Genomic DNA, 25,460 nt, shown 5'->3' with positions numbered 1-25,460 from the left:
CCTCCTTGTTGTTTGTATCAAAAACAAACTGGGACCTGACGGCACTAATTTGTAGGAAGAAAAAGCACCACCCTGAAAATAACTCATGGTTTAATCTGTGTAAAAATGCAGAGACGGGGAAACCATGTTCATAGTCAACATGTGCCGTTTTCCACCGCGGGCACAGGAAAAGCGTAAAATGTAGAGTTTCATAGTCTCGCCATTAAAAAAAAAAAAAAAAAAAAAGGCAAAGAGTAAATCTAGGTTTTCATTCTGACAAAAAGACGGAGACAAAAGCCGGCCCTAGACGTGACTCCAGGCCTCCGCAGGCTGCTGGGCGGCAGAGGAGACTCCCGCGGGCCGAGCAGGACGCGTGTGTTCGTGGCTGGCACCGCCGACCCAATGAACTTAGCGCGTGGAACTGAGGGGCTCGCCGGACCCGGTTCTGTTTTTCTTCTAACCACAGGGGAAGCTCTGCCTGCTGAGCGTGCCATGGCTCGAGAGGAAGGCAGGACAGGCTACCTTCTCCCTTCCCGCCAGCCGTCCTTGCAAGACAAGCTCTGCCCCACCTCCCTGTAGTCCTGCTCCAGGGCTGCCAGGTCTTCCCGGGCCTCGGAGAACTCCCCTTCCTCCATGCCCTCCCTGAGGTACCAGTGCAGAAAGGCCCTCTTGGCGTACATGAGGTCAAACCTGTGGTCCAGGCGGGCCCAGGCCTCCACCACGGCCGTGCTGTTGCTCAGCGTGCACACGGCCCGCCGCACCGGGGCCAGGTCCCCTCCCGGCGTCGCCCTGGGCGGCTGGGAGTTGATGCCCACCTTGAAGCCAGTGGGACACCAGTCCACAAACCGCACGGAGTCCCTGGCCTTCACGGCCGCGATGGCGGCGTTCACCTCCCTGGGGGCCACGTCCCCTCGGTAGAGCAGGCAGCAGGCCATGTACCTCCCGCGCCGGGGGTCGCACCTGACCAGGTGGCCGGAGGGCTCGAAGCAGGCGGCGGTGATGTCCGCCACGGACAGGGGCTCGTGGAAGGCCCTGTCGGCGGAGACCACGGGGGCGAGGGCCGTCACGGGGAAGTGCACCCTCGGGAAAGGCACCAGGTTGGTCTGGAACTCCACGAGGTCCACGTTCAAGGGGCCCTGAAACCGCAGGGACGCGGTGACGGCCGACGCCGCCTGGGCCAGCAGCCTGTTGATGCTGGCATAAGAGGGGCGCTCCACGCCCAGCTTTCGGTGGCACACGTCGTAGACGGCCTCGTTGTCCACCAGGAAGGTGCAGTCCGCGTGCTCCAGGGTGGAATGCGTGGTGAGGACCGCGTTGTACGGCTCCACCACGGCCGTGGACACCCTGGGGGCCGGGTGCACGGAGAACTCCAGCTTCGTCTTCCTGCCGAACTCCACCGACAGCCGCTCCACCAGCAGCGACGTGAGCCCCGACCCAGTGCCTCCTCCGAAGCTCCGGAAAATCAAAAACCCCTGCAGCCCGCTGCACTGTTCTGCCTTGGGGCGGGGTTGGGGGAAGGAAGGAAGAGGGGCGTGAGCGCTCGGCCAGATCAACCCAGAAGCCGGGAACTGGGTGGGACCGGGAGGACACCGCCCATTCCCAAAAGCGAACGAAAACTACTTTTGGAACGGACGGGTCTACCGTCGTCAAACCCACCACAAACGCAGCCTCTTTGAAATACGCTTGGGTGGTACCTTGAGTTTGACTGTGAGCAAAGCCTAAATATTCCACCGTCCTTCGAGGCCCTGTGCGTGTCTATCCGTGTGTGGTACGCGCCAGGCCTTGGTCGATGACAAAGAAAACGGCAGGCAAAATATTGCAGCAAAATCGCCTCCCGGCCGTAGCAGACGAAGCACCGTCACTTCTACACTCCCTCTGGCGTGCCCGTGTAGAAGGCCTGGTGTCACCCAGTGATTGTGCCAAACCCCAAAACCCGCGCTCGGCAAGGGGTCTGCGGCCCCAGGTCCTCGAAGAATTAACTGTCAATAATAGAGTGACTAGGGCTGGAGGCGGTGGCTCATGTCTGTAATCCTAGCACTCCGGAAGGCCAAGGCAGAAGGATTTCTTTTTTTTTTGAGACAGAGTCTTACTCTGTTGCCCAGGCTATAGTGAGTGCCGTGGCGTCAGCCTAGCTCACAGCAACCTCACACTCCTGGGCTCAAGCAATCCTCCTGCCTCAGCCTCCCGAGTAGCTGGGACTACAGGCATGCGCCACCGTGCCCGGCTAATTTTTTCTATATATATTAGTTGGCCAATTAATTTCTTTCTATTTATAGTAGAGACAGGGGTCTCGCTCTTGCTCAGGCTGGTTTCGAACTCCTGACCTCGAGCAATCCGCCCGCCTCAGCCTCCCAGAGTGCTAGGATTACAGGCGTGAGCCACCGCGCCCGGCTCAGAAGCATTTCTTGAGGTCAGGCATTCGAGACCAGCCAGCAAGGCCCTGTCTCTACTAAAGAAAAAAAAATCAGCCAGGGAACTAAAAATAAAAAAAATTAGCAGGCATGGTGGTGCATCATGCCTGTAGTCCCAGGTACTCGGGAGGCTGAGGCAGGAGGATTGCCTGAGCCCAAGAGTTTGAGGTTGCTGTGAGCTGGGCTGATGCCACGGCACTCTAGCCCGAGCAACAGAGCAAGACACTTGGTCTCAAAAATAATAATAATAGTACTACTCAGCTATAAGAAACAACAGTGATCTAGCATCTCTTATATATTCCTGGATAGAGCTGGAACCCATTCTACTAAGTGAAGTATCTCAAGAATGGAAAAACCAGCACCGCATGTGCTCACCAGCAAACTGGTATTAACGGATCAACACCTAAGTGGACAAATAGGCATAACATCTATCGAGTGTCGGGAGGGTAGGAGGAGGGAGGAGGGCATGGGTATATACCACCACAATGAGTAAGATGTGCAAAGTTTGGGGGATGGACACGCTTGTAGCTCTGACTCGAGGGGGGAGGGGGCCATGGGCGATATACGTAAACCTTGACACTTGTACCCCCATAATACGCTAAAATTAAAACAAAAATATTACTAATAACAGGTAACTAATCTCCAGGTAGGGTGTACCTCTTGTAAACCTCATAAATAGCGATCACTACTGGAAAACAAGTTTTAGAGTGCTCTGGAGGTCTCTGATAGCAAGATAAACGCTGTGTTCGTAGAAGCAAGGGAAATTGGGGGTTCCCCCATCAGAGTGCAGGTTTCGGGGCCCCTTCCCCTGCAACCAGGTGGAAGCGAAGCCGACAGCAGGGCCCTGGGCGTGCACGCGGGCTCTGAGCACGCATGCGCAGGGCGGGGGGGGGGCGATGGAGGGGCAGACAGGTGATGCCGATGGGAGAGGAGGGGGCCACTTGCCAGCTTCCGGGTCCTCTCCAGCACCAGGTCGATGACCCCGGACCCCACCGAGTAGCGGCCGCGCGCATAGTTGTTGGCCGCATCCTCCTTCCCGCTGAGCAGCTGCTCGGGGTGGAAGAGGGCACGGTACCTCCCGGCCCGGATCCCGTCTGCAGAGGGAGAGAGGAGGTCTGTGCGCTGGGACCGGTCCAGCTGCCAACCCCTGGGGTGTCCTCCCGGGCCCTGAGCCCTGAGCCCTGTCCTGCCCCAGCGTGGTGGTCCAGGAGAGCAATCCCTGCTGTTCAATTAGCCTCTCCTAGTCTGGGAAAACGGAGAATCCTTTGCATATAAATTGAAAATGTGTTTTTCTACCATGCACCTTGTTTTAGTTTCCTAGGGCTGCTGTGACACATGACAACAAATCTGGTGGCTTAAAACATCAGAAACTTATTTCCGCCCGGGCGAGGTGGCTCACGCCTGTCATCCTAGCACTCTGGGAGGCCGAGGCGGGAGGATCGCTCGAGGTCAGGAGTTCGAAACCAGCCTGAGCAAGAGCGAGACCCCTGTCTCTACTATAAATAGAAATTAATTGGCCAACTAAAAATATATAGAAAAAATTAGCTGGGCACGGTGGCGCATGCCTGTAGTCCCAGCTACTCGGGAGGCTGAGGCAGGAGGATTGCTTGAGCCCAGGAGTTTGAGGTTGCTGTGAGCTAGGCTGACGCCAAGGCACTCACTCTAGCCTGGGCAACAAAGTGAGACTGTCTCAGGAAAAAAAAAAAAAAAAAAGAACCCTCATGAGAAGAAACTCAGAGGTGACGCCTCTACAACGTAAAGACACACAGAGAAGGTGGCCATTTGCGAGCCAAGAAGAGAGCCGTCAACTGGAAGCCAACCACAACTCACAGTATCAACCCAAGTCTACCTTCCTCTCTGGCTTCTCCCTTCAGTCATTAAGACCCCCTTCTCTCTCCAGGATTTGTCTAGCTCCGTTTCAAGAGTTTTTGCACAAGATACTACAAAATCTGCCATTGATAATCATACAATAGTATTGATTTTCCCCATAATCAGAATATTTATTCGGGTTCTTGCTTCTTTGGGATCATTTTCAAATATTCTACTCTCATTAGGCAGATAATGCCTCAAATTTTCAGATTCTTCCAGCAAATGGGCTCAGGAAAAGATTTAGTGTTCTGGGATGATGCCTGTGTGGGTCAGATAACAAGGTTTCACATGACGTCTTCGCACAAGAAAAGAAGGCTACGCCAGTCTTCTCTTTGGGTGTGTTTGTCCTGCTATGGTCACCCTAAATGGCCATTGTGGCGCCTCTAGATTGGGAAAAGGTACAGGTGATCCCATTCCAATAGATTAATAAAATTATCCGATAATCCGGCCCAGTTGACTTCTTTGTTCTGAGCGTGAACCTGGCTAAGAGTAGCCTGGAGTGTAAAATTTATTTTACCTACAACCGTTGGTTCCAAGTCCACGAAGAGTGCCCTGGGCACATGCTTCCCAGCTCTCGTCTCGCAAAAGAAGGTATCGAAGGACGCGTTGGCTTGCTCCTCCGTGTCAGCGTCTTCCAGCGGGTCCCGCTGTTTCCTGTCGGGAATGGTGCCGTCGGGCTGGATTTCGTGTTCCAGGCAGTAGAGCTCCCAGCAAGCGTCCCCGATCTGGACGCCGGCCTGCCCAACGTGAATGGAGAGGCACTCCTTCTGCAAGAGGACACAGCGAGTCGGACGACAGGACCTGCGTTGCTTAGCGCTTCTGGGTACAAATGGCAGAGCCAAGCTAGCTTACGGCCACCGAGAAATTTATTATAAGATAATCAAAAGCGTTTCGTGGAAACCAAAAGCCAGGGTACAGCTAAGCGTCAGGAACAATTAAACCAAAGGCTTACATTCCATTAAAAAGCTTATTGCAACACCATAAATTAAACATCTACTCCATACTAGGCTAGGAACTAAGACTACATATATTTATACCCACTACACACACACACACACACACACACACAAACACGCACACACACGCATAAAGGCACTTGTAACTCAAGTCAGAGTACAGCTGATTTAACTTCACCCTTTTACTATAGGTGAGATATATATACATGTGTGTATATTAGGTTGACTCACCCAGGAAAAAAAAATTAGCTAGTTATTGGAAAGAAAATAAACTAAAATCAATATATAGCCTTTTCGGTTATTAAAACCCACTGCAGGTAAATTAAGAATGTTATCTTTTCATGCCTTGAGATATTACATTTACCATTCGGACACTCTCTAAATAAGAATAGATACTCAACCTAAACTTAAAGCCAGTGGCAAATTTTACAAGGAAAAATGCAATGGACTTAACAACCCCAAAATGTAAAACTTCCATACCATAACAAATTTGTGTGTATAAAAATTGATTTTTATATAGCTCAAATTTTATAGACATCAATTTAAAAAAAAAAAAAAACACTGGAGACATCAACTGGATAAATAGGCAAATGACATAAATGAATGAATTACAAAAGAAAGATTGTCAAATGCAAAGATTTAGACCCAATGGCATTCCCAGCATTATAGTTTATAAGCAAGAAAACCCACAACCAATCTATTTACCTAACCATTCATCTATTGTTAGATATTTACAAGGATGGTACATCAATGCAATAGCATGTTATTCAACCCTAAAATTTGTTTATCCTCCCCAAAATGCTTTATGACATGGTAATAGCTTATGATACCATACTAAGCAAAAAGCACATAAGATGCATAATTGCATATAGAATATGATGTCAAATACATTCAAAAATAGGCATAAAAAAATCTAAGAGAAAATGCGTCAAGATAATAACGTTAGTTATATCTGGCTAGCGATTTTTTTTTTATCTTGTCTAAACTTTACTATTTTCTTCCACCCTCATCAGCCTCCACCCCTCTCCCCACATCCCACTTTTAAATCACCATTCACTTTTTTTTTTTTCCTAAGGCACACGCTTATTTTGGTAATTCAAAGAGACACAGCGATCTACCCCTTTAAGAGAGGGAACGAAAAAATTAAATCCTAAAAATCTAAAGTGACAGCAGTTGCTGATTTTAATATTGGGTGCGGTTTATTGCCAGTGGTGCAGGGAGCAAGTCTATGCAGGGGTCCCACAGAGGGACACCCACTGTCCTCTGAGTCATCTGGGTGCCTCACCCATTGGCCGGATAAGCTGAGGGGCGACTCTGCCCTGGTACAAGGCTGCATGGCCCCAAAGCCTGAGATTCGACTACAGAAAGACCTCAGTCCCCAGCAATCTCACGGGCCTGCGGTTTGCTATTGCCAGGGAGGGAAGGAGGGAGGGGGAGAGCTCTGGCTGGCCACACCCTTGCGGTCTGGCCTGGACTCTGTCCGCGTTCAGGGGCATCAGACCCTTGCACTTTGTCTCTGTGATTCACCAGACCCAACGCAGCCCTCTCTGCCTCCTGAGACACGCAGGTTTGCTGCTTTAGCAGAACTTTCCACCGCGTTTCTTCTCTGTGCGACAAGCAGTGGTCTCTCAAGACAAAAGCCACAAATGCAATGTAGAAAGCACTTCACTTAGTACCAGCGAATACCCCAGCCTCTCTTTGGTACGTCAAAAGCAAAGCAGCACATTCCATCATAAACAGGCTTCTCTGAATACCCTTATCGGCAAAGCACAGTTTTATTTTTCTCCCCTCCTGTTGGACTTAATATGCTGTAATCGGATATTAATACTGTAATATAGTATTAATATAGTAATATAGTATTAATATTACTGTAATAGTGTACAGTAATATTAATTACTGTATTGCAATAGTGATACAATAATATTGTATTAATGCAATATTAATACTGTAATACAATATTAATACATATAATTGTATTAAATACATATAATTATATTAAAACATTATATATTGCATATATTATATATTATACATTATATTATATATTATACATTACATATTATATACATTATATAAAACATTAATATATTAAAACATTAAAATGTATTAAAACATTAAAACAATTGTAAATACATATAATTGTATTAAAACTGTAATACAGTATTAATACATATAATACTTAATATGCTGTCATCAGATATCAATACTGCGATCGGATCAAAACCTGGTTCCCTGAATTTCAGTTAAAATTTTAGAAGGGCACTCGGGCTGTTCACTGCTTCCCCATCATTAAAACCGCTCACTTTTGTGAAGTTTACATGTAGGCTTCTCTCACTAACTCACTTCCTCAGCTGTCTACCACCCAGGCCTGCACGCTACTGACATGTAAAAATTGAGGCATAGATGCGGCATTTGCTCACAACATTCCCACTTAAAATAATCACTAACATAAAAAAAAAAAAATTTGCTGTTCTTCATGTGGTCTGCTGTGCAAGTGGTTCAGACAACAGAGTGATACTCGTTCTTTTTAAACTCAGCAGGAGAAACTCAGCCCAATAAACTTCTTGGCTTTAGAAGCGGCTGAGTTTGTAACATAACTGTGCGTCCAACGGTATATTATCAGAAGACTATCTTCACCTTATTCTTCTCTTAGCCTCTCCCTCCCTCTTGTCCAAACTCTCTATCAAAATATTAGTCACACCATAAAATAGTATAAGATTGTCAAATGCCCAGGAAATGTCCACGTTGATCAGTCAAGCACATCATGAAATGCTGCTATAAAGCTCACTTGAATTACTAGGACGTTAATCTTTTAATTTTGAGATCTTTGTAGATTCGTGTGCAGTTGTAAGAAATGACACAGAGAGATCCTATGTACCCTTCACCCATTTTCCCCAGTGGGAATATCTTGCAGGACTACAATACAACATCACACCTGGAAGGCTGACATTAAAACAATCAAGATACAGAACATTCCAGTACCACAAGCATCCCTCATGTTGAAAGGCATAATTTTCAAAAGCAAAACAATTTTTAAAAAATGTTGGACAGAGAGTCCAATGGGGCAAGAAGATCTAAGAGGAAAAAAAGCAGTTTGAAAGGCTGCTTTCATGAAAGAACTAAAAATTCTAAGATAACGAAAATTACTCACTGGCACAGAAGAGAATGAAAGGCTAGTGGGTCTTAAAAGGTAGTCCCCAAAGCAGAATTACCGAAAGTCATTAGAATGCATTCATTACCATGCCCCAAGACAGAAACTCAAGAGAGGAGAAAGATGTCCCTGCACTTTACCCCTCCAGGCATTTATGAGGTTAGCGTGGTGACCCGAGTCTGAAGTCCCAGAAACTCTTAACAGCGTTAACTGAAAGGGAAGCAACTGATGTCTACAGGAAAATCGGCACACTCCGCCTAAAACAGAGGTAAAAACTAAAGGGAATTGTTGCTTGAGCACTTCAGTGAAAGTCAGTGAATGACTACAAATCAACAAAGCTTTACTTTAAAAAAAAAAAAAAAGCATTCCTGAGTCTCCTTAATGAAAAAAAAAAAGAAAAAAAAATTAAAAAAAAAAAAAGCAAAACCACAGGTGAGTAGAGGAGAGCCCCGTCTAAACCTGCTTCCAACTTAGGTACATGGATAGAAACCAATGTCTTTCTAAAAAACTTCTTCTCTTGTTTTAAGAATTGTTTGCTGGGGAAATGGGCCAGGAGCGAAGAGTCGGATTTGCTAACACAGGGAATCAGCCGGCAACAGGCACCAGGCAGAGCCACTTACCATGCTGAGACAGAGGGCCGGAGTAATGATTGAAGGATCCAGGAGCTTCCCCAGCCAAGCTTTATCTCAGGGCCCGGAAATGGCTCCACCTGAGGGCTGAAGCTCTGTCTTCTCTTAAAGTAGTACAGCTTCTTTTTAGTGTTTTTGATCTCTGGTCTCAGAGTAGCTACAATCGGATTACCCTGAACAACCTGGGGTAGAGTGTGTGCTCAACTACATACAGATGAATTCCCTCGTGCTTATCCAAATCTGCTTCCAACTTATACCTGTGTTGAAAATAACAAGAGTCTTTAAAAAAAAAAAATCCTCCTCTTGGCCGGGGGGTGTGGTGGCTCACGCCTGTGATACCAGCACTTTGGGAGGCCGAGGAGGGAGGATCTCGCTTGAGGTCAGGAGTTTTGAGACCAGCCTGAGCAAGAGTGAGACCTCCCCTGTCTCTACTAAAAACAGAAAAATTAGCCAGGTGTGGTGGCGCTCACCTGTTGTTGTTCCAGCTACTTAGGAGGCTAAGGCAGGAGGAGGATTCCAAGAGCCCAGGAGTTTGAGGCTGCAGTGAGCTATGATGACACCACTGCACTCTACCCAGGGTGACAGAGTGAAACTGTCCTCCCCACAAAAAAAAAAAAAAAACAAAGAAAGAAAACCCTCCCCTTATATTAAGAATTTATTAAGCATTGACAAGGAAAAGGAAAGAGTATGAGCAAACTTTGTTACAACAGCAAATAAGCTTTTTCTATTGCATAAATACCAGATGACTATCTTAAATAAGATTCAAACAATCCCTAAATAAATCGAGCAAACCAGGCCCCTCAACCACTACCACATCCAAACGTACAGGGGGTTTCTAGGTTTTCATTATTTATTTCATTTAAAATTTTTATATTATTATTCGTAACATATATTATTTTCGATTCATTGCATCAAGATCAGACAACATAGTTAAAATGATTTTTTTCTTTACATATTTGTTAAAACTTCCTTTATATTCTGCTATGTGGTCAATTTTTGAAAATGTTCCATGAATGCTTGAAAAGAATACGATGTTTTAGATAGATGCATTAAATCAAACTGATTTATCGTGTAGTTCGAATTTTGAGTATCCATTATGTCAAATGATGTGTTAAAATTTTCCGTTATGTTTGAGATTTGTCTACTGTTTCTTAATCTGGCACTTTTTGCTTTAGAGAGAGACTATGTTATAAATAACATAGAGAAAGATTTTAAATTATCGTGTTTTCTGTGGAATCAAAGCTTTTTAGCGCTTTTAAATGACTCTTTACCTAGATTAATGAGCTTTGCCTTAAAGTGTTTGTGATAAACTATATCATCACCTCTACTTTAATACGGATATTTTTGGTTAGTGTTTGAATGATGTCTTTTCCCATATTTTTACATTCTTAGAAACTCAAAAACCTTTCAGCACTCTATTTTGGATATGTGCTCCGCAAGTATAATATAGTTGAATTTTTTTCTATTTTTATCTTTTCATGGGAAAATTCAGTCCATTATGTTTGATATGATAACATAGTTAGATTTAGATATACTATTTACCCTTGATCTTAGCCAAAAGGCTGAGAAGCAATTAGACATACTATTAATATCTTATTTTGTGCTTTCTGCATGTTCCTCTGTTCTGAGTTGTCCTTTCTCTCTTTTCTGGTCTTCTTTGAATTTTTTTTTTTTTTAGCATATTAACAATTTTATTATTTATTCAGTAATCAAAATAAAATTTTTATCACTCAAAACTCTTGGTTTGTACTACTCCTTCCTCACAACTCTGAGACAACGAAAACACTGTAGTGTTTTGGGGCAGTTTTCTCTTGAACTTAAATTATGAGTTATACTCGTCTCTGTTTTTGATCTTCATAAAGTCAACTCCTATCTGTCAACAATTCCCCCAAATTTTCCAGGGCCCTGGTAGTCCCATATAACAAAAAGGAGGAGTAAGCTACAAAGTCAGAATGATATTCATTTTATTGCTGTATCAAATCACCCCCATAGGCCCCTGATATTTTCACTCTGAAACAAAATGAGGGAAAAATCACATAATCTGCAAATCTCATTGCTAGTCCACTGACATACTCAGTGTTGCTCTTTTAAAAACTCTCGACCTCCTTGCAGAGGTGGAGTCAGAATTAAAGGCGAGCTCCCCGTGCTCCCTGCAGGCCACCTGCGCCCCCTCTCTGGGCTCCTCGGGGCTCCCAGCGGCAGGACGGCGAGGGGGGCGGGACTGCGCGTCTCCTAGCAACCGCCGCCCGCTCTCTGATTGGCCGGCCGCCGCGCAGCCGCCATTTTCAAATCCCCGGATGACGGCGGCGGCGGGTCTCCGCTGACAGGCGCCTTCTGCCTGGCACAGGCCGGCGGGCACCGTGCCCGCCCCTGCCGGTCTCCCGGGCACGCGGCCACCGCCCCACCCCCTCCTCCGCGCCATGGAGCCCGAGCTGGCGGCTCAGAAGCAGCCCCGGCCGCGGAGGAGAAGCCGCCGGGCCTCTGGGCTGAGCGCGGAGGGCGCCGCGGGGCCTGCGGCCGACACCCCCGGGCAGGGGCCGGGGCTGGGACCCGGGCCGGAGGAGAGGTGAGTGCGGGGCGGGGTGAGGGCCGGGCAGGTGAGTGTGGGGGCGGGGTGAGGGCCCGGCAGGTGAGTGTGAGTGTGGGGGCGGGGTGGAGTGTGAGGGCCGGGCAGGTGAGTGTGAGTGTGGGGGCGGGGTGGAGTGTGAGGGCCGGGCAGGTGAGTGTGAGTGTGGGGGCGGGGTGAGGGCCGGGCAGGTGAGTGTGAGTGTGGGGGCGGGGTGGAGTGTGAGGGCCGGGCAGGTGAGTGTGAGTGTGGGGGCGGGGTGAGGGCCGGGCAGGTGAGTGTGAGTGTGGGGGCGGGGTGGAGTGTGAGGGCCGGGCAGGTGAGTGTGAGTGTGGGGGCGGGGTGGAGTGTGAGGGCCGGGCAGGTGAGTGTGAGTGTGGGGGTGTGGTGGAGTGTGAGGGCCGGGCAGGTGAGTGTGAGTGTGGGGGTGGGGTGGAGTGTGAGGGCCGGGCAGGTGAGTGTGAGTGTGGGGGCGGGGTGGAGTGTGAGGGCCGGGCAGGTGAGTGTGAGTGTGGGGGCGGGGTGGAGTGTGAGAGCCCGGCAGGTGAGTGCGGGAGAGGTGAGTGTGGGGGCGGGGTGAGTGTGAGGGCCGGGCAGGTGAGTGTGGGGGCGGGGTGAATGTGAGAGCCGGGCAGGTGAGTGCGGGAGAGGTGAGTGTGGGGGCGGGGTGAGTGCGGGAGAAGTGAGTGTGGGGGCGGGGTGAGGGCCGGGCAGGTGAGTGTGGAGGGAGGTGAGTGCGGGAGAGGTGAGTGTGGGGGCGGGGTAAGGAGGGGACAGGTGAGTGTGGGGGCGGGGTGAGGAGGGGTGTGGCAGGGTAATGGGGTGAGTGTGGAGGGAGGTGAGTGTGGGGGCGGGGTGAGAGCCAGGGTAGGAGGTAAAAGGGGGAGGAGAGTGAAGGGGGACGGGGCAGGTGAGTGTGGGACGTTGTGAGAAGGGGGGAGGGGTTGCAGGGTAACAGGGTGAGTGTGGAGGGAGGTGAGTGTGGGGATGGGGGTCCTGGGGTTGCTGGGTGAGCGTGGGGGGCAGTGCGGGGCCTAGATATGCCAGTTCCTTCTTGAGAGATGGGATAACACATCAGCAATGCATTCATAAACCCGTTGTCAGGGGAGATGGGGAGGTGAGTTCGCTGGGCGGGGTGAGGAGGGCCCCCGGCAGGTCTGGAGCGAGGGGGGGGCCTGGCCTGGAGCTGACATCAGTGCCAAGGACCCAGACCAGGACTTCCCAGCCCCTCAGAGAAGGGGCAGACTTGCTGGCCATCCAGTCCTGACCCCTTCCCGCGGGGTGTGTAGGAAAAGCAGCAGTGGCTTTGTGCCCCCTGCCCAACTGGTTCTGGGCAGGGTGGGGTGTAAGGGAAAGAGGAATGAATCCTGTTGGCAGAGCAGGCACCAAGCTTTTAGCCTGAAAGCCAGTGTTTCGGTGAAATGTTTTCTGGAGACCACAATCCTCCTCCACTGGCCACGATGAGTGAAGTGAACACAGCACAGCTCAAGGTCCCAGCCTCCCGTGCAGGGGCATAAAAAGAGGATGGCCACTAGCCTTTTAATTAAGGCATTTCACATTCTGCCTTCTGTGTTCACTGTGTGTGTCTGGAAAGGGTGCTCACTAGATTTAAGAGTTTCAGAAGGCTCTGTCTGGTGGAGGAGCCAGGTAAAAAGTGCTGAAGACATGTTTTCCCATCTTGGAGTTTGTAGGTTCCAGTGATAGGTTGTGCGACCTTGGATGTCCCCTAACGTCTCTAAGGATATATCCTTGTCTGTTAAATGGCGTTGTAACGGCATCCACTTCATATAGGGTCATTGTGAAATTCAGTGAGATAGTGAATGCAAAGTGCTTAGCATAGTGCCTCTATGCAGAAAGCTCTCAATAAATGTTAACTGTTACCTGCCAGTTTTTAGCTGTAAGAACAATTCCACATCTCCCTCTCTTCAGAAGTCCTTGTGTCCACTTGACATTGCTGTTTCAGATACACTACAGTCCTTTACATAATTTACATTCCAGTCAGGCCTAGATATGCCAGTTCCTGCTTGAGAAATAGGATAACACCTCACCAACAATGCATTCAGAAACCCATTGTAAGTTACTCTGTTGGGAGCTCAACTCTTTCACTGGATACTTATTTTTATTAGTTTTAAGTTTAAGGTAATTCTTAACCTGAATATACCTTTTTTAAAACCACTATACCTATTATAGCCTATGAGAAAGAAGTCATTATCTCTGAGACTGAGAAATAGGAGAACCAGGAATGACTAGTTAAGGGAAAATAGAATTTCGGAATATCAAATGAAGGCAGTGTTAAGTTTATTCTACATTCCTTTATAAAAACCACTGAGCACCTACCCTAGTCTCAGATACTGTTATAGATACAATTTTGGGAATTTTGGTGAACAAAACAGTTGAAGTCCCTGCTGTCATGGAGCTTAAATTCTGGTTGGGGGAAAAAGACAATTGAATAAATATATAAAATAACAGGTGGTCACGCTGTGAAGAGAATTAAGGCATGGTAGGTGGCAATGTTGTTTAAAAAATCAGAAGGAAGGCCTTTCTGATGATGATGGTGACTTTGAGCAGAGACCCGAAGGAAATAAAGAAAGAATGAGCATGTAAAATATTTGGGGAAAGAGTGTTCTGGGCAGAGAGGAGCAGCAAATGCAAAGCTTTGAAGAAGAATCTATTTGGTGTATTCAAGGAACTTCAAAACGTGATTGGAATGCAGTGCAGCAAGGGGGGAATGGTAGGAGATGAGGTGAGAGGGATGGTTGGGCCAGAACAGGTAGCACTGGTGGGCCTTGCAAGACCTTGAAATTTGACTTAGTGGATTAGTGGGAAGCGATGGTAATGATGAGATCTGCATTTTTAAAAAGATCACTCTATTATGTTGCAAGGATAGAATCAGGAAGACCGATTAGGAGATTATTGTAATTGAGCTCTATCACATGAGAGTGATAGAGGTGGTGAAGATTTTTCATATTTGGGATGTATTCTGAAGGTAGCGCTGGCAGGATATGCAGAGGTAGGCAGCGTGGAGTTAAAGGAATGAAGGATGACTCCAAGGTTTTGGCCTGAGTTTATAAGAATGGATTTTCATGGTCTCAGAAAAGGAGAGACCAGGGGAGAAGCTTGCTTTGGGATATGAGATGCCTACTAAAGAGTTCATCATCACAACTTTTTTCTTTTTTTTAACATTTTATTAAAGTATACATTCAAATGAGAGTATATGAATCATAAGTGAAATTTCACAAAGTGAACCCACCTGTATAACCAGATATAAATTTGAGAATTGTCAGCAAATAGACTTAATCATGGTACCTGAAAGTCATGGGGTAGTGAGTATAAACCAAGATGATTTTGAGGACTAACCCCTGAGGCACTTGTAACATTTAAATGTCTGGGGAGCAGCTGGTGAGGTGGGATGAGAACCAAGTGAGAACAGTATCTAGGAGGCCAAATGAAGAAAGATTTCAAGAAAGAGGACATGGTCAGCTCTGTCAGCTGTGGCTGGTGGGTCAAGCAAAGTAAGGACCGAAATGTTCAAACTAGATGAGAAATGAAAAAATCATTTGGCAATGAAAAAAGCATATTGATCTTAGATGGCTTCCGCAGAATAGTTACAATAGTTATTTTAGAATGGTTTGCAGTGGGTTGTGAAGAGAATGTGATGTGATTTGTTCAGGAAACGTGTGAGGGCCAGACACTGGGAATATGGAGATGAAAATACTGGCCTTACTCCTTAAAAATTTATAATCTAGTGGGGAAGAAAGATAAGTAAGTTAATGTAATAGTGTGTGATGAAGTTACTGTAGTGGTATACACAGAATGCCAGGGGTACAGATAAAAAGAACACTTAGTCCTGACTGGAAAGAACAGGAAATGATTCCATGTGGTCATCTCTGAGTCTTAGAGGACCAGTGTAGGGAGCTTGTGTAACTGGGTGATTTCAGGTAGGGAAGAAGGGTGTGAAAAGGCCCTGAAGCAAATGGGCATAATGAGTTCTGGGTGTCATAATTAGTTGTGTAGGGGAGGAGGCCAAGACAGGGAGAGGGAGAGGAGGTAGTGATAAGAGATCTTGCTAAAGAGGTGAGAGCCACATCACAAAGGGGCCTTGTATGTATCAGTAGAGTTTGGATTTTTATCTTTAATATGATGGGGAAATACTGTAAGACTTTAAACAAGCCCATGGCAGGATCAAATTTTCATATTTAAAAAGGCAGTCTTCCATGAGAAAAATAAGCAGCATTTTGGGGTCCATGGCACTCTTTAAATCTTAGGAAAACTATTCCCCAAAAAAGGGATCACATACATCAAGTTTCAGGAGATTTGTGTACCCCTCTATGTATACCAAATTAAAAATCCTGATTGTAGATGATGGATCAGTGGGAAGTCAGCCTGCAGTAGCCTAGATGAAAATGATGAATGTTTGATAGCTGGCGGTGGGGCTGGAAAACAGGAAACGCTGTGTGCGGACTGCACTTTCAAGAAGTTTCAGTGCAAAAAGAATAATAGAAGAAGGGGACACAGGTCTGTGAGGCAGACTCTCAAGAAGGGATAAACTTGATGTGCTGAGAGAAATAAGTAAAAGGAGAGGTAGAAGAGACAGGAGAGAAATGATTAAGCAAGGATTCAAGAAGGCAGAAAAGGATGGAATCCAAATTAGAGGTAGAGAATTTAGCCTAGGCAAGGAGCTATGGATGATGATACAGTCATAGATAAGTTTGGGGAATGGGGTGGGTTGTGAGCAGGAATTCGAGGGCTTTCCCACCAGGTTGCTATTTTTTGTGTGAGGTAGGAAATGATATTTTGTGACAAAAGGGTAGTGACATAGGCAGCATGAGGAGAATGATGAAGTTAGAAGAACCATGGAGGGAAAATAGGGAATAATGAAGTGACCTATATTCCATTATCCAGAAAAGATGGCAAGATCATCTACAAGAATATACAAAATATGACAAGATAGTATCAATAATGGAGCAAGAAACAACTGTTTAAGCACCATATTAGAAGCAGTAATCATAAGCAAAAGGATTGTATATATTAAAAAACTTTTTGCTGGCTAAACTCACTAGAAACTACTCTGAAAGAAAAAACAGCATACAAGAAAATGAAAGTATCATTTTCTTTAAAAATATATGTATACCCTATAATTTATCCATTTAAATATTTTTTTTGTATATTCACAGAGAGGTGCAAACATAACCACAGTCAATTTTAGAACATTTTCATCACCTCAAAAAGAAAACATGTACCCTTTAGCAATTGTTCCCTCCATCCTCCACCATGTTTAAGTAGGTTGTCCCATGAATCTTCTGGGAATACCACTTGTAATCTTAATGTTTTATGAAATATAAATTTTTTTCCCACAAGGGTTTAAAATAGCTATTATATTTTGAGTCTGACCCCTATGAAAAATGAGTGCATGTCTTTCCAAGATTTGTGAAAGTTGGCACTGCCTCACATACTTTCTGGGCACAGTTTGTTTTTTTGGGTTCCTTTTTTCCATGTGCATTCAAAATAAATAGGAACTTGTTATTGAAATGAGAGAAAATAGCATTACTGTAAAGCTGATTAGATAGTGCTGGAAAGTATTTTACCATCCAGTTGGAAATATTTTTCCAGTTTGTTAACCTTTTTAAGATTCCTAAAAGCTATTTTTCTTTCCAGCTTTCAGGCATCAAATTCATTCTGAGGTCAGTGTGGCCATTGCTAGTAGAGAGTAAAGAAATTAATAGCTTTGGCTTTGTTATTCCCCCTAACACTTGTCTTATACCTGAAAGGAAGTATTTACTGAACATTTTAAGTACCACTGTGAATACTACTTTATAATGTATATTTGTATTAGAGTAAAAGTAATCTTTGGAGAGATCATAATTGCTGCTTCTCAACCCAGTGGTCACTGATGGCTCTTTTTACCCAGGTTGTATACGGTGGCGCTTTCCTACAGCAGTGTTTTTAAAAAGGGTGTTGAGTGGACTCGCATGGTCTTGAGGTCCTGTCTTCCTCATGATCTTTTACCATTTGTTTATAATAGTATACCATGTATCTTGTGATATGAATTATAATTTATTTCACACAACTTTTTTGTTTAACTTTAATACCTTGTTCCAGTGTTTTATTAAAAAAAATATATATACCATTTTCTTTATTGTTGCTTGACTCTTCTGCAGTGACAAGAAAAGTTGGGATAATCAGTTCCTTAAAGTTCTTTTGCTTCACTAAAGAGGCCCTCAAAAAAAAGTTTTGAGTTCCATGAGTAATGAGTCTTATTATATTTTGATCTTTCCCTAGTAATTATTGAGGAAACGTTTGCTTTAAATGTCTTAATATCTCTTTGCATCTATTTCTAATTTCTAAATACCTTAATATGTCTCTGTATCTATTAAATCATATTTCCCCATATCAGGAACCTTGGCAGCAACTGAACAGGTATAGGGAGGAAAAGGAAAAGTCCGTCCCACCAATGTTGTCGCTGAACAAATCGGCTCAAAATCTGCTTCTCTCTAACCTAGTTACCATTGCCACAGCCCCCTGTCCTCTGTTGTAGGCAATATCAGCACTGCCGCCTAACTGGTCTTCCTGAGCAGTCTTGCCTTCTTCCAACCCATCCTTCATGTTTCGTAGAACTCAGTAGCTGCCACACGAATTCAAGACCAATTCCATACTCTGAGTGTAGCAAGTGAGGCCTTTCATGATGATCTTAGCCCTTATTTCTTTTGGTACTCTAACATAAGGAACTACTTCCAGTTTCCCAAATGCCTCATTTCACTCTACCTATAAATGCTTTGCTAACTGCTATTTCTCGTTCAGATTCAGTAATACCTAGTATTACTTAAGTGTTAATTCTTCTGTGAAAGCCTTCCTGACCTCCTCTTTCTCTGTATAGCCATTTTCCTTTGTGTTCCTTGTCAAATTTAAACTTCTGCTTTAATATTTAGCTTAGAAAACTACAGAAGCCCTTGTATTAATATTTCATTTAAGCGTGTAAATTTTTGCAGGAAAGACAGACATCAGTGGTGTTTCTATAACCTATAGCAGACAATGACCATGAGAGTCAGTGTTGACAGGACAAATGTAAGATGGACAATGGACCTGATAATCCAAGAAGCAAAAGAATAGCTCCTTTAACAATTGGCCTAAAATGGCCAGGACGTCATTAATAACTACCAGCATCCTAATTTTTGTCCTGCTTCCCAATTAGAAGTAGCCATAGAAAGCCAAATATCCCCACCCCCATCCTCTAGACCAATCACAGTAGACTGCCCCCTTTCTAATTAGTGCCTACAGCTTCCCCAGCCAACAACCGCCAATCAAGACGTACCTGAGCCTTCCTTTCCACTATGAAGCTTCACACTGCTCTACCAAACGCAAGTGACTAGCTGACTCTCTTGCTCCAGCAAGCTTTTTTTTTTTAAAGAGAAAATTTAAAAAAAAAAGTATAAAAACATTAAATTTTTTATCTTTTTTTTTTTTTTAAGTTACCTCCTTTTCTGCAAAGCAAGCTCTTAATAAGTAGCCTTTGCTTTGCTCACTTGGTTGGTCTTTGTTTCCACAAGGGAAAAAAATCTCTGTTCATCCAACATTTGTTTACATCTGAAGTGAGTAACAATAAGTATAGCTTATACACTGTCTCCTAGCTACATTTTGTGATTATAAACGCAGAGGTTTATATTTTATAAACATACTAGTTTCTATTTTAGAAAGGTAGAGACATGTTTTCTCACAGGATTCTCTTGCTTTATTCCTTTACATTGAATGGAAAGAAAACACAAAAGGAAAAGTAGTCACTTAACAGTAAAAAACAAAATTCTAGTCAAATTTTAATCTTACTTGAGACCTTTGTCTCAAATGTAGTTATTCAAAGCTTTTCATTAAATTATAATTTTTAAAAATCAGAAGAATTTTATATAAAATGTAAATAATGTGCACTTGGGTTTGGTTTGTTAAAAGTATCCTTTTTAAATATTAAGTGTGAGTGTTAAATTTTATCAAATTTTTTGTGCCTAAGGAAATTTATTTGCTGTTTTTTGTTTAACCTGTTAAGGCAATATATTAATAGATTTCATATTATTGAACCATGTTCATGCTCCTGACATAAACTGTGCTTGGTTTGGTGAATTATTTTTTAAAATAATCTGTTCACTAATGTTAAGAAGGCTCTTTCACTGTAAAGATTCTGAAAATGACCAGAACCTATACCCTGTTCTGTTTTGTTTTGCATACCATCCCTCTTAACTTTTAAGATTGCATGACAAATCAGACTACTTTAAACAGCTTTTTATGTGCCTAGTGCTTTATTATACAAAAGTTATTCTCAGTTTGTTTATTGTTTGGATTTTCTCTTATCAGATACACCCTTCGGAGAGGTAGTTCCTTCACATTTTTAACACCTGGCACCCACTGGGACTTCACTTTGGTAAGTAGATACCAAGTTTTTTTTATGTCCAGATTTTAGATAGAATTAATTCTTGGGTTGTCTTTCATTCAGAGGGTATAGCTCAGTGGTCTGTACTTGTGACTATCTTAAGGAACAGAATTTCTGCAGCCATCTTTGGCAGCCTAATTTAGTCCTTTTCTGCTAATAAGCTGAAACAAATTTTTATTTCAAGTAAATTGATTGCAGATAATATATATGTAATGAATGAATTATTTTCTACTGCTAATTATCTCAAAATAGAGAGACTGTTTCATTATTTTTAGAGCAAGACTACAGATGCATTTAATTTTGTATGAAATGACCACAGAAAATCAATTCTTTTTGTACTTAAAACTTATTAGCTCATAATACACATATAAATAAATTATGTACAAATAGATAAATGATTTTATGCTTTTCTTATTTGGGGGAAATAGCAAAAAATGATTTTGTTTCTAGTTTCTCAAATATTACTTGTGTATATGTTTTGATGATGTTCTGTTGGTTTCAGCAATACATATTCAATTTGTATTCTGTTCTTTTGTGTTAAATATGTATTTTTTTTTTTTTTTTTTGAGACAGAGTCTCGCTTTGTTGCCCAGGCTAGAGTGAGTACCGTGGCCTAGCTCACAGCAACCTCAAACTCCTGGGCTCAAGCAATCCTACTGCCTCAGCCTCCCGAGTAGCTGGGACTACAGGCATGCGCCACCATGCTCGGCTAATTTTTTCTATATATGTTAGTTGGCCAATTAATTTCTTTCTATTTATAGTAGAGACGGGGTCTCGCTCTTGCTCATGCTGGTTTCAAACTCCTGACCTCGAGCAATCCTCCCACCTCGGCCTCCCAGAGTGCTAGGATTACAGGCGTGAGCCACTGCGCCTGGCCTAAATATGTATTTCTATTGGGCATTCTTGTTTGATATTTCTGTACTGTTACACCCATTACATACATTATTTGGCCAGTAAAGCATTCTTGGCAAGAGTCTCATGATTTTCATGCAATTCTGCACTTTCCTTTAAAACGTTTCCCATCTTGATCCCTTTCACTCACAGGGACACACACACTCTCTCTCTACCATTATGAGCTAATGTCTCAAAGCACACTATACACTTACGGGTTAACGCTAGTGAGCATAAATCTATATTTCTAATAGCCGTGACAATTTCAGAGTTTGGGGCTGACTTCTTATTGGGTCAGATTAGATCATCATTGTTTTTAGCCTTATAAGTGATGATGAACTCATCATCTATATGTTAATTTTTAGTAAAGCTCATTTTTAAAGAATTTAAAATATATATAAAAAAGAAGTTCCAATATTTTTTCCTGTACTCCAGGGACAATATCTTGCTTACCCTCTGAGAGGGATACATCCCACTTGGGAAAACACTTCGGTAGAAGTCTCCCATGACAAAAGAAATATCTCATGGTTTATGTATCAAAACTTTGGGGATATTATTAAGGATTATAAAATTACTAACAGGATAATTTACAAGTTTTAAATGTATAGTTTGAAAAAGAATAAAAATTAATGAACTAAGACTCTTAACTCAAGAGGTTAGAAAATGAACAATGGAGTAAACCAAAGAAAACAGAAAGAAAGGTAACAGTGGGAAAATTTAAATCAGTACTCAATTATGATAAAACTCTTGACAAACCAAGAGTAGTAGAGAATTTCCTTAGCTCTGGGACCCGCCACAAACAATATATATAATGATAAAATGTTAGAAATATTCTCTTTAAATTTAGAAAAAAGACTGCCATCATCGTGTTTGCAATGCCGTAAGCCAATACAGTAAGGCAAAAACAAGTGGTATACAAATTAGAAAGGAAGAGACAGCATGATTTCATTACTTATAGACAGTGATTGTCTGCACAGAACATCCGGGAGAATATTAATAGCAGCTGTTGAGCGCATGAGAGCTTACTGGCTATAAGAATCATAAAAATAAATCAATAGACTCTTTATACATAATAGCAATAAACAATAAAATAATTTTAAAGATCCTCCTACCAAAATAGGAATAAGTTTTTAAAACTCATAATAAATCCATGAAAAAATGTGTGAAACCCCCTTTATGGGGAAAATTGGAAAGCATTAATGAAGAATATAGAAGTCCTAATTAAATGGAGAGAGATGGCATATTCATGCGAGGAAGACTCAATATTGTAAAAATGTCAATTCTCTGCAAATTACTCCATAAATTCAGTACAGTTTTAATAGAAATTCCATTAGTTTAGTATAATAGATCTCATTCTACAATTCATGTGGAAGAGGAGAAGGCCCAAAACAATAAAAGCAGTATACAAAGTAGGGAGCTTATGACTTACTGTATTCGCTATTAAGACACAGTGTGATATGAGCACAGGGATAAATAAATAATAAATAGATCAGTGGAACAAAATAAAAAAACCCAGAAACTGACCCACATAGCTATGAGGACTTACTGGGTCACAGATGTGATGAGCACCATTCAACAAATGGTGTTAGGGGTGGGGCAACTGACTGTCCTACCTCATGCCACACACATACAAAAGTAAATTCCAGAAGGATTAAAGAGATAAATGTGAAATACAGAACTTTAAGATATTTCAAAGAAATTACAGTAGAATGTTTCAAAATCTGTTAAATTTCATTATACATATACTCACATGTATACAATTTCATATAAGTGCATAAGTATGGTCATATATGTGCCCTCACTACACTCTTTTTCTAGGCAGGTTCCTCCGTCTCCTTCCCCATGTAATGCCATCCCCAGCCTCTTCTCTGATCCTGCCAACAGCACCGCGTGTATCCCTCTCTATTTTGCTCATGTTACTGACTGTTACACATGCTCACAGGTAGATACACAGGTGCAGGATTTTTGGTTGGTTGACTTCTCAAAACTGAAATCATATTAGTCATACTTTTCTACATCTTCTGGATACAACCTTGGGATCAATAAAGATTTCTTAAATTCTGTCACCTTTTTTGAGTTTTTTCCAATTCTGATTTATATTGTTTTTTCATGTCTCATGCCATTTTCTTAGTGTCTTTTAGCAGACTTTGAAATAGTATGCTATGTTTTATCCTGCTTGTTTTAGCATTTCCTCCTGGTGTGCCTTCATTTCCTAAGGGGATGGCATTCTGTCCCTTGTTCTCTTTTTTTCCCAGAGCGATTGTGTGTAGGACTTGAGAATTTTCTGTTCATTTTAATGTGAATTTAGTTTTCCACTATTTCCAAAATTTAGTTTGTGCACATGGAGTTGGTTCAGATAGCTTCTCTAACTGCACAGAGCTGCCCGGGTGGTGGTTTCATGAGAGCTGCTTTCTGCGGCCTCCTGCTATCTGGACTTTGCCTTTTCTTTTTCTCTTTCCTCTATTGTCCCTATCCTGCTTGATTTTGATTCAATTCCCAGCAGTTTCTCCTTAGTGTGGGGCCAGGAACTGGAAGCGAGCCCTGGCCAGTCACTTGAGAGTTCACAAGAACTAGGCTGTGTCACAAGTAATCTGAAAAGTTATTTTGAGATGTGGGAGAGTGAATGTTACTTACAGGTGCTTATTCAATACTGATTAAGAACCAGAAATGTTAGCTATGTACAGAGTTTTGCCATTGCCATTGGCAGCAGGGCTGAGTGACCGTGATGAATGATTACTGCAAAGTACTCAGGAACATGGCTGTTCATCTTCCAGTGAATAAATCCTCCCTCAGGCAACAAATATTACTTTGGGCAGTGAAAAAAGGATGTCTCTTTTTCTAGTAAAGGACTCCTCCATAGGATAAATAATGTGTTCCTTTAAAAAAAAAAAAAGTGTTGCCTTTATACATAAATTTTATTTTTTCTCTAACTAGTACAGCCAGCCCTTGACTTACATAAGAGTTCTGAAAAACTTTACATAACTAAGTTTTTTAATAGGGTGGAATCACTTTACAGCAAAGAGATGGCTTAGGGAGCTATTTAGGGAGTACACATGCTGGAGACAATTTATGAGCATCCCTCATCAAAGTAATTGCCTTGTGAATACAGCCAATGCTTAACTTTTTTAAAGTGATTTTTTTTTCTTTTAGTTGTACAGAGTGTCTGTTTAATGGGGTAAAATGCATTCCTTCTGCATGAAAATGACATTGTTTTTTTCTTATAGAAAAGAAAACGAAGAGAGAAAGATGATGATGTTGTAAGCCTCAGCAGCCTTGATCTGAAGGTAAGCCCCGCTGTGCTGTTAAAGAAAAACACTTTAGAATCTGCAGATAGCATTTTATGTCTGTGCTATAAGAGTAACGAATGTGCCGAGGTTTTGAGGGGCAGGTTTTTTTGCATTTTTTAAACTGCAAAACTGAATGATATTGGCTGATAGGTACCTTATTTTTGCTGTTCTACTTCTTCATTAAGAGTAAGGGGAAAACACTCATAAAACAGTGTCAGGCTGTAAGTAGTGATGGCAGACACAGGTGCCTAAGGAGACTGGCCCTTAATCTGTGCCAACCACGGAGGTGGGAGAGGGACAGTGGGGAACAGGAAAGCACCAGGCCCCGAGGAACGAAGCAGCCACCGATTTGCTCTGCCCATTGTTTCATGTAGCTCTGTCAAAATCTGCATTTTTATGTGAAATATCCTGAATTTAAAATGTTGAATCAAATTTTTCTTAAAAACAAACAGAAAAAACATGTAAGCCAAACAACTTGTCCGCAAGTCAGATTGTGTCCCATGGGCCTCAAATGTGTGAGCTATGATAAACCAACACTCAATGCGCACACGAAAACCCGTACTTAAGTCCCCAAACCTGGTATTTTTGGAATTTACTTGCCCCATTTTTGGCAGTTGGCAAATTTTACCAAAGCATCTTGGGTTTGGGAGTCTTTTTTTAAGATTATAATGAAAAAGTACATTTTTTAAATGAGATTTTAAAACAATGTTTGACATTATGTTTAACAGCAGCAAATGCTGCGGTTTCTTTTTAAAGACATTTTCTAAGGCTGGGAGTGGTGGCTCACACCTATAATCCCAGCACTTTCGGAGGTGGAGGCAGGAGGATCCCTTGAGGCCAGGAGTTCGAGACCAGCCTGCGCAACATAGCAAAACCCCATCTCTACAAAAAATAAAAAATTAACCAGGTGTGGTGGCACACACCTGTAGTCCCAGCTACTCAGGAGGCTGAGGTAGAAGAATGGCTTGAGCCCAGGAAGTCGAGGCTGTGGTGAGCTGTGATTGGGCCACTGCACTCCAGCCTGGGTGACAGAGCAAGACCCTCTCTCTAATTTGCCCATTAATATTTTAGCAAATCCAGCAAACCAGGTTTTTTTTCTTATTTTTAGTATATAATGTCTTTATAGAAGAATTATGTGTTTTAAGTGTTAGGCATTTTGGAAAACAATTTTAGTTGCATTTAAAATATCTTGTATTTAAAGAAAAAAAGTATGAAATGGCAACGCTGAGTATTTTTAGGTATGCTTCAAATCAAATCACATACAGAAATAAGACAGTTTATTTATAGTTTGTTTATAGTTTAAATATA

General features: G+C 43.0%; 2 protein-coding genes across 2 annotated transcripts in view; one reads left to right on the top strand and one right to left on the bottom strand.

Moving 5' to 3' along the window:
• Nucleotides 1-383: 383 nt before the first annotated feature.
• Nucleotides 384-11,417, bottom strand: TUBAL3 (tubulin alpha like 3). The gene is made up of 4 exons (XM_075997590.1): nucleotides 11,106-11,417; nucleotides 4,777-5,026; nucleotides 3,332-3,484; nucleotides 384-1,471 (listed from the first exon to the last, which is right to left on the bottom strand). The coding sequence occupies exons 1-4, from the start codon at nucleotides 11,415-11,417 to the stop codon at nucleotides 498-500; spliced, it is 1,689 nt and encodes a 562-aa protein (XP_075853705.1). The 3' UTR covers nucleotides 384-497.
• The window catches only part of NET1 (neuroepithelial cell transforming 1), a 36,276-nt gene continuing 22,184 nt past the window's right edge, over nucleotides 11,369-25,460 (top strand). The window contains exons 1-3 of the mRNA XM_012741253.3: nucleotides 11,369-11,561; nucleotides 19,899-19,965; nucleotides 24,090-24,149. Of these exons, the coding sequence (XP_012596707.2) occupies nucleotides 11,416-11,561; nucleotides 19,899-19,965; nucleotides 24,090-24,149 (273 nt within the window). The 5' untranslated portion in view covers nucleotides 11,369-11,415. The remainder of the gene's footprint in view (nucleotides 11,562-19,898; nucleotides 19,966-24,089; nucleotides 24,150-25,460) is intronic.

The sequence above is a fragment of the Microcebus murinus genome, chromosome 25 (genome assembly GCF_040939455.1).
Source record: "Microcebus murinus isolate Inina chromosome 25, M.murinus_Inina_mat1.0, whole genome shotgun sequence".
Taxonomy (NCBI): domain Eukaryota; kingdom Metazoa; phylum Chordata; class Mammalia; order Primates; family Cheirogaleidae; genus Microcebus; species Microcebus murinus.
This window is presented reverse-complemented; position numbering and strand designations above follow the sequence as displayed.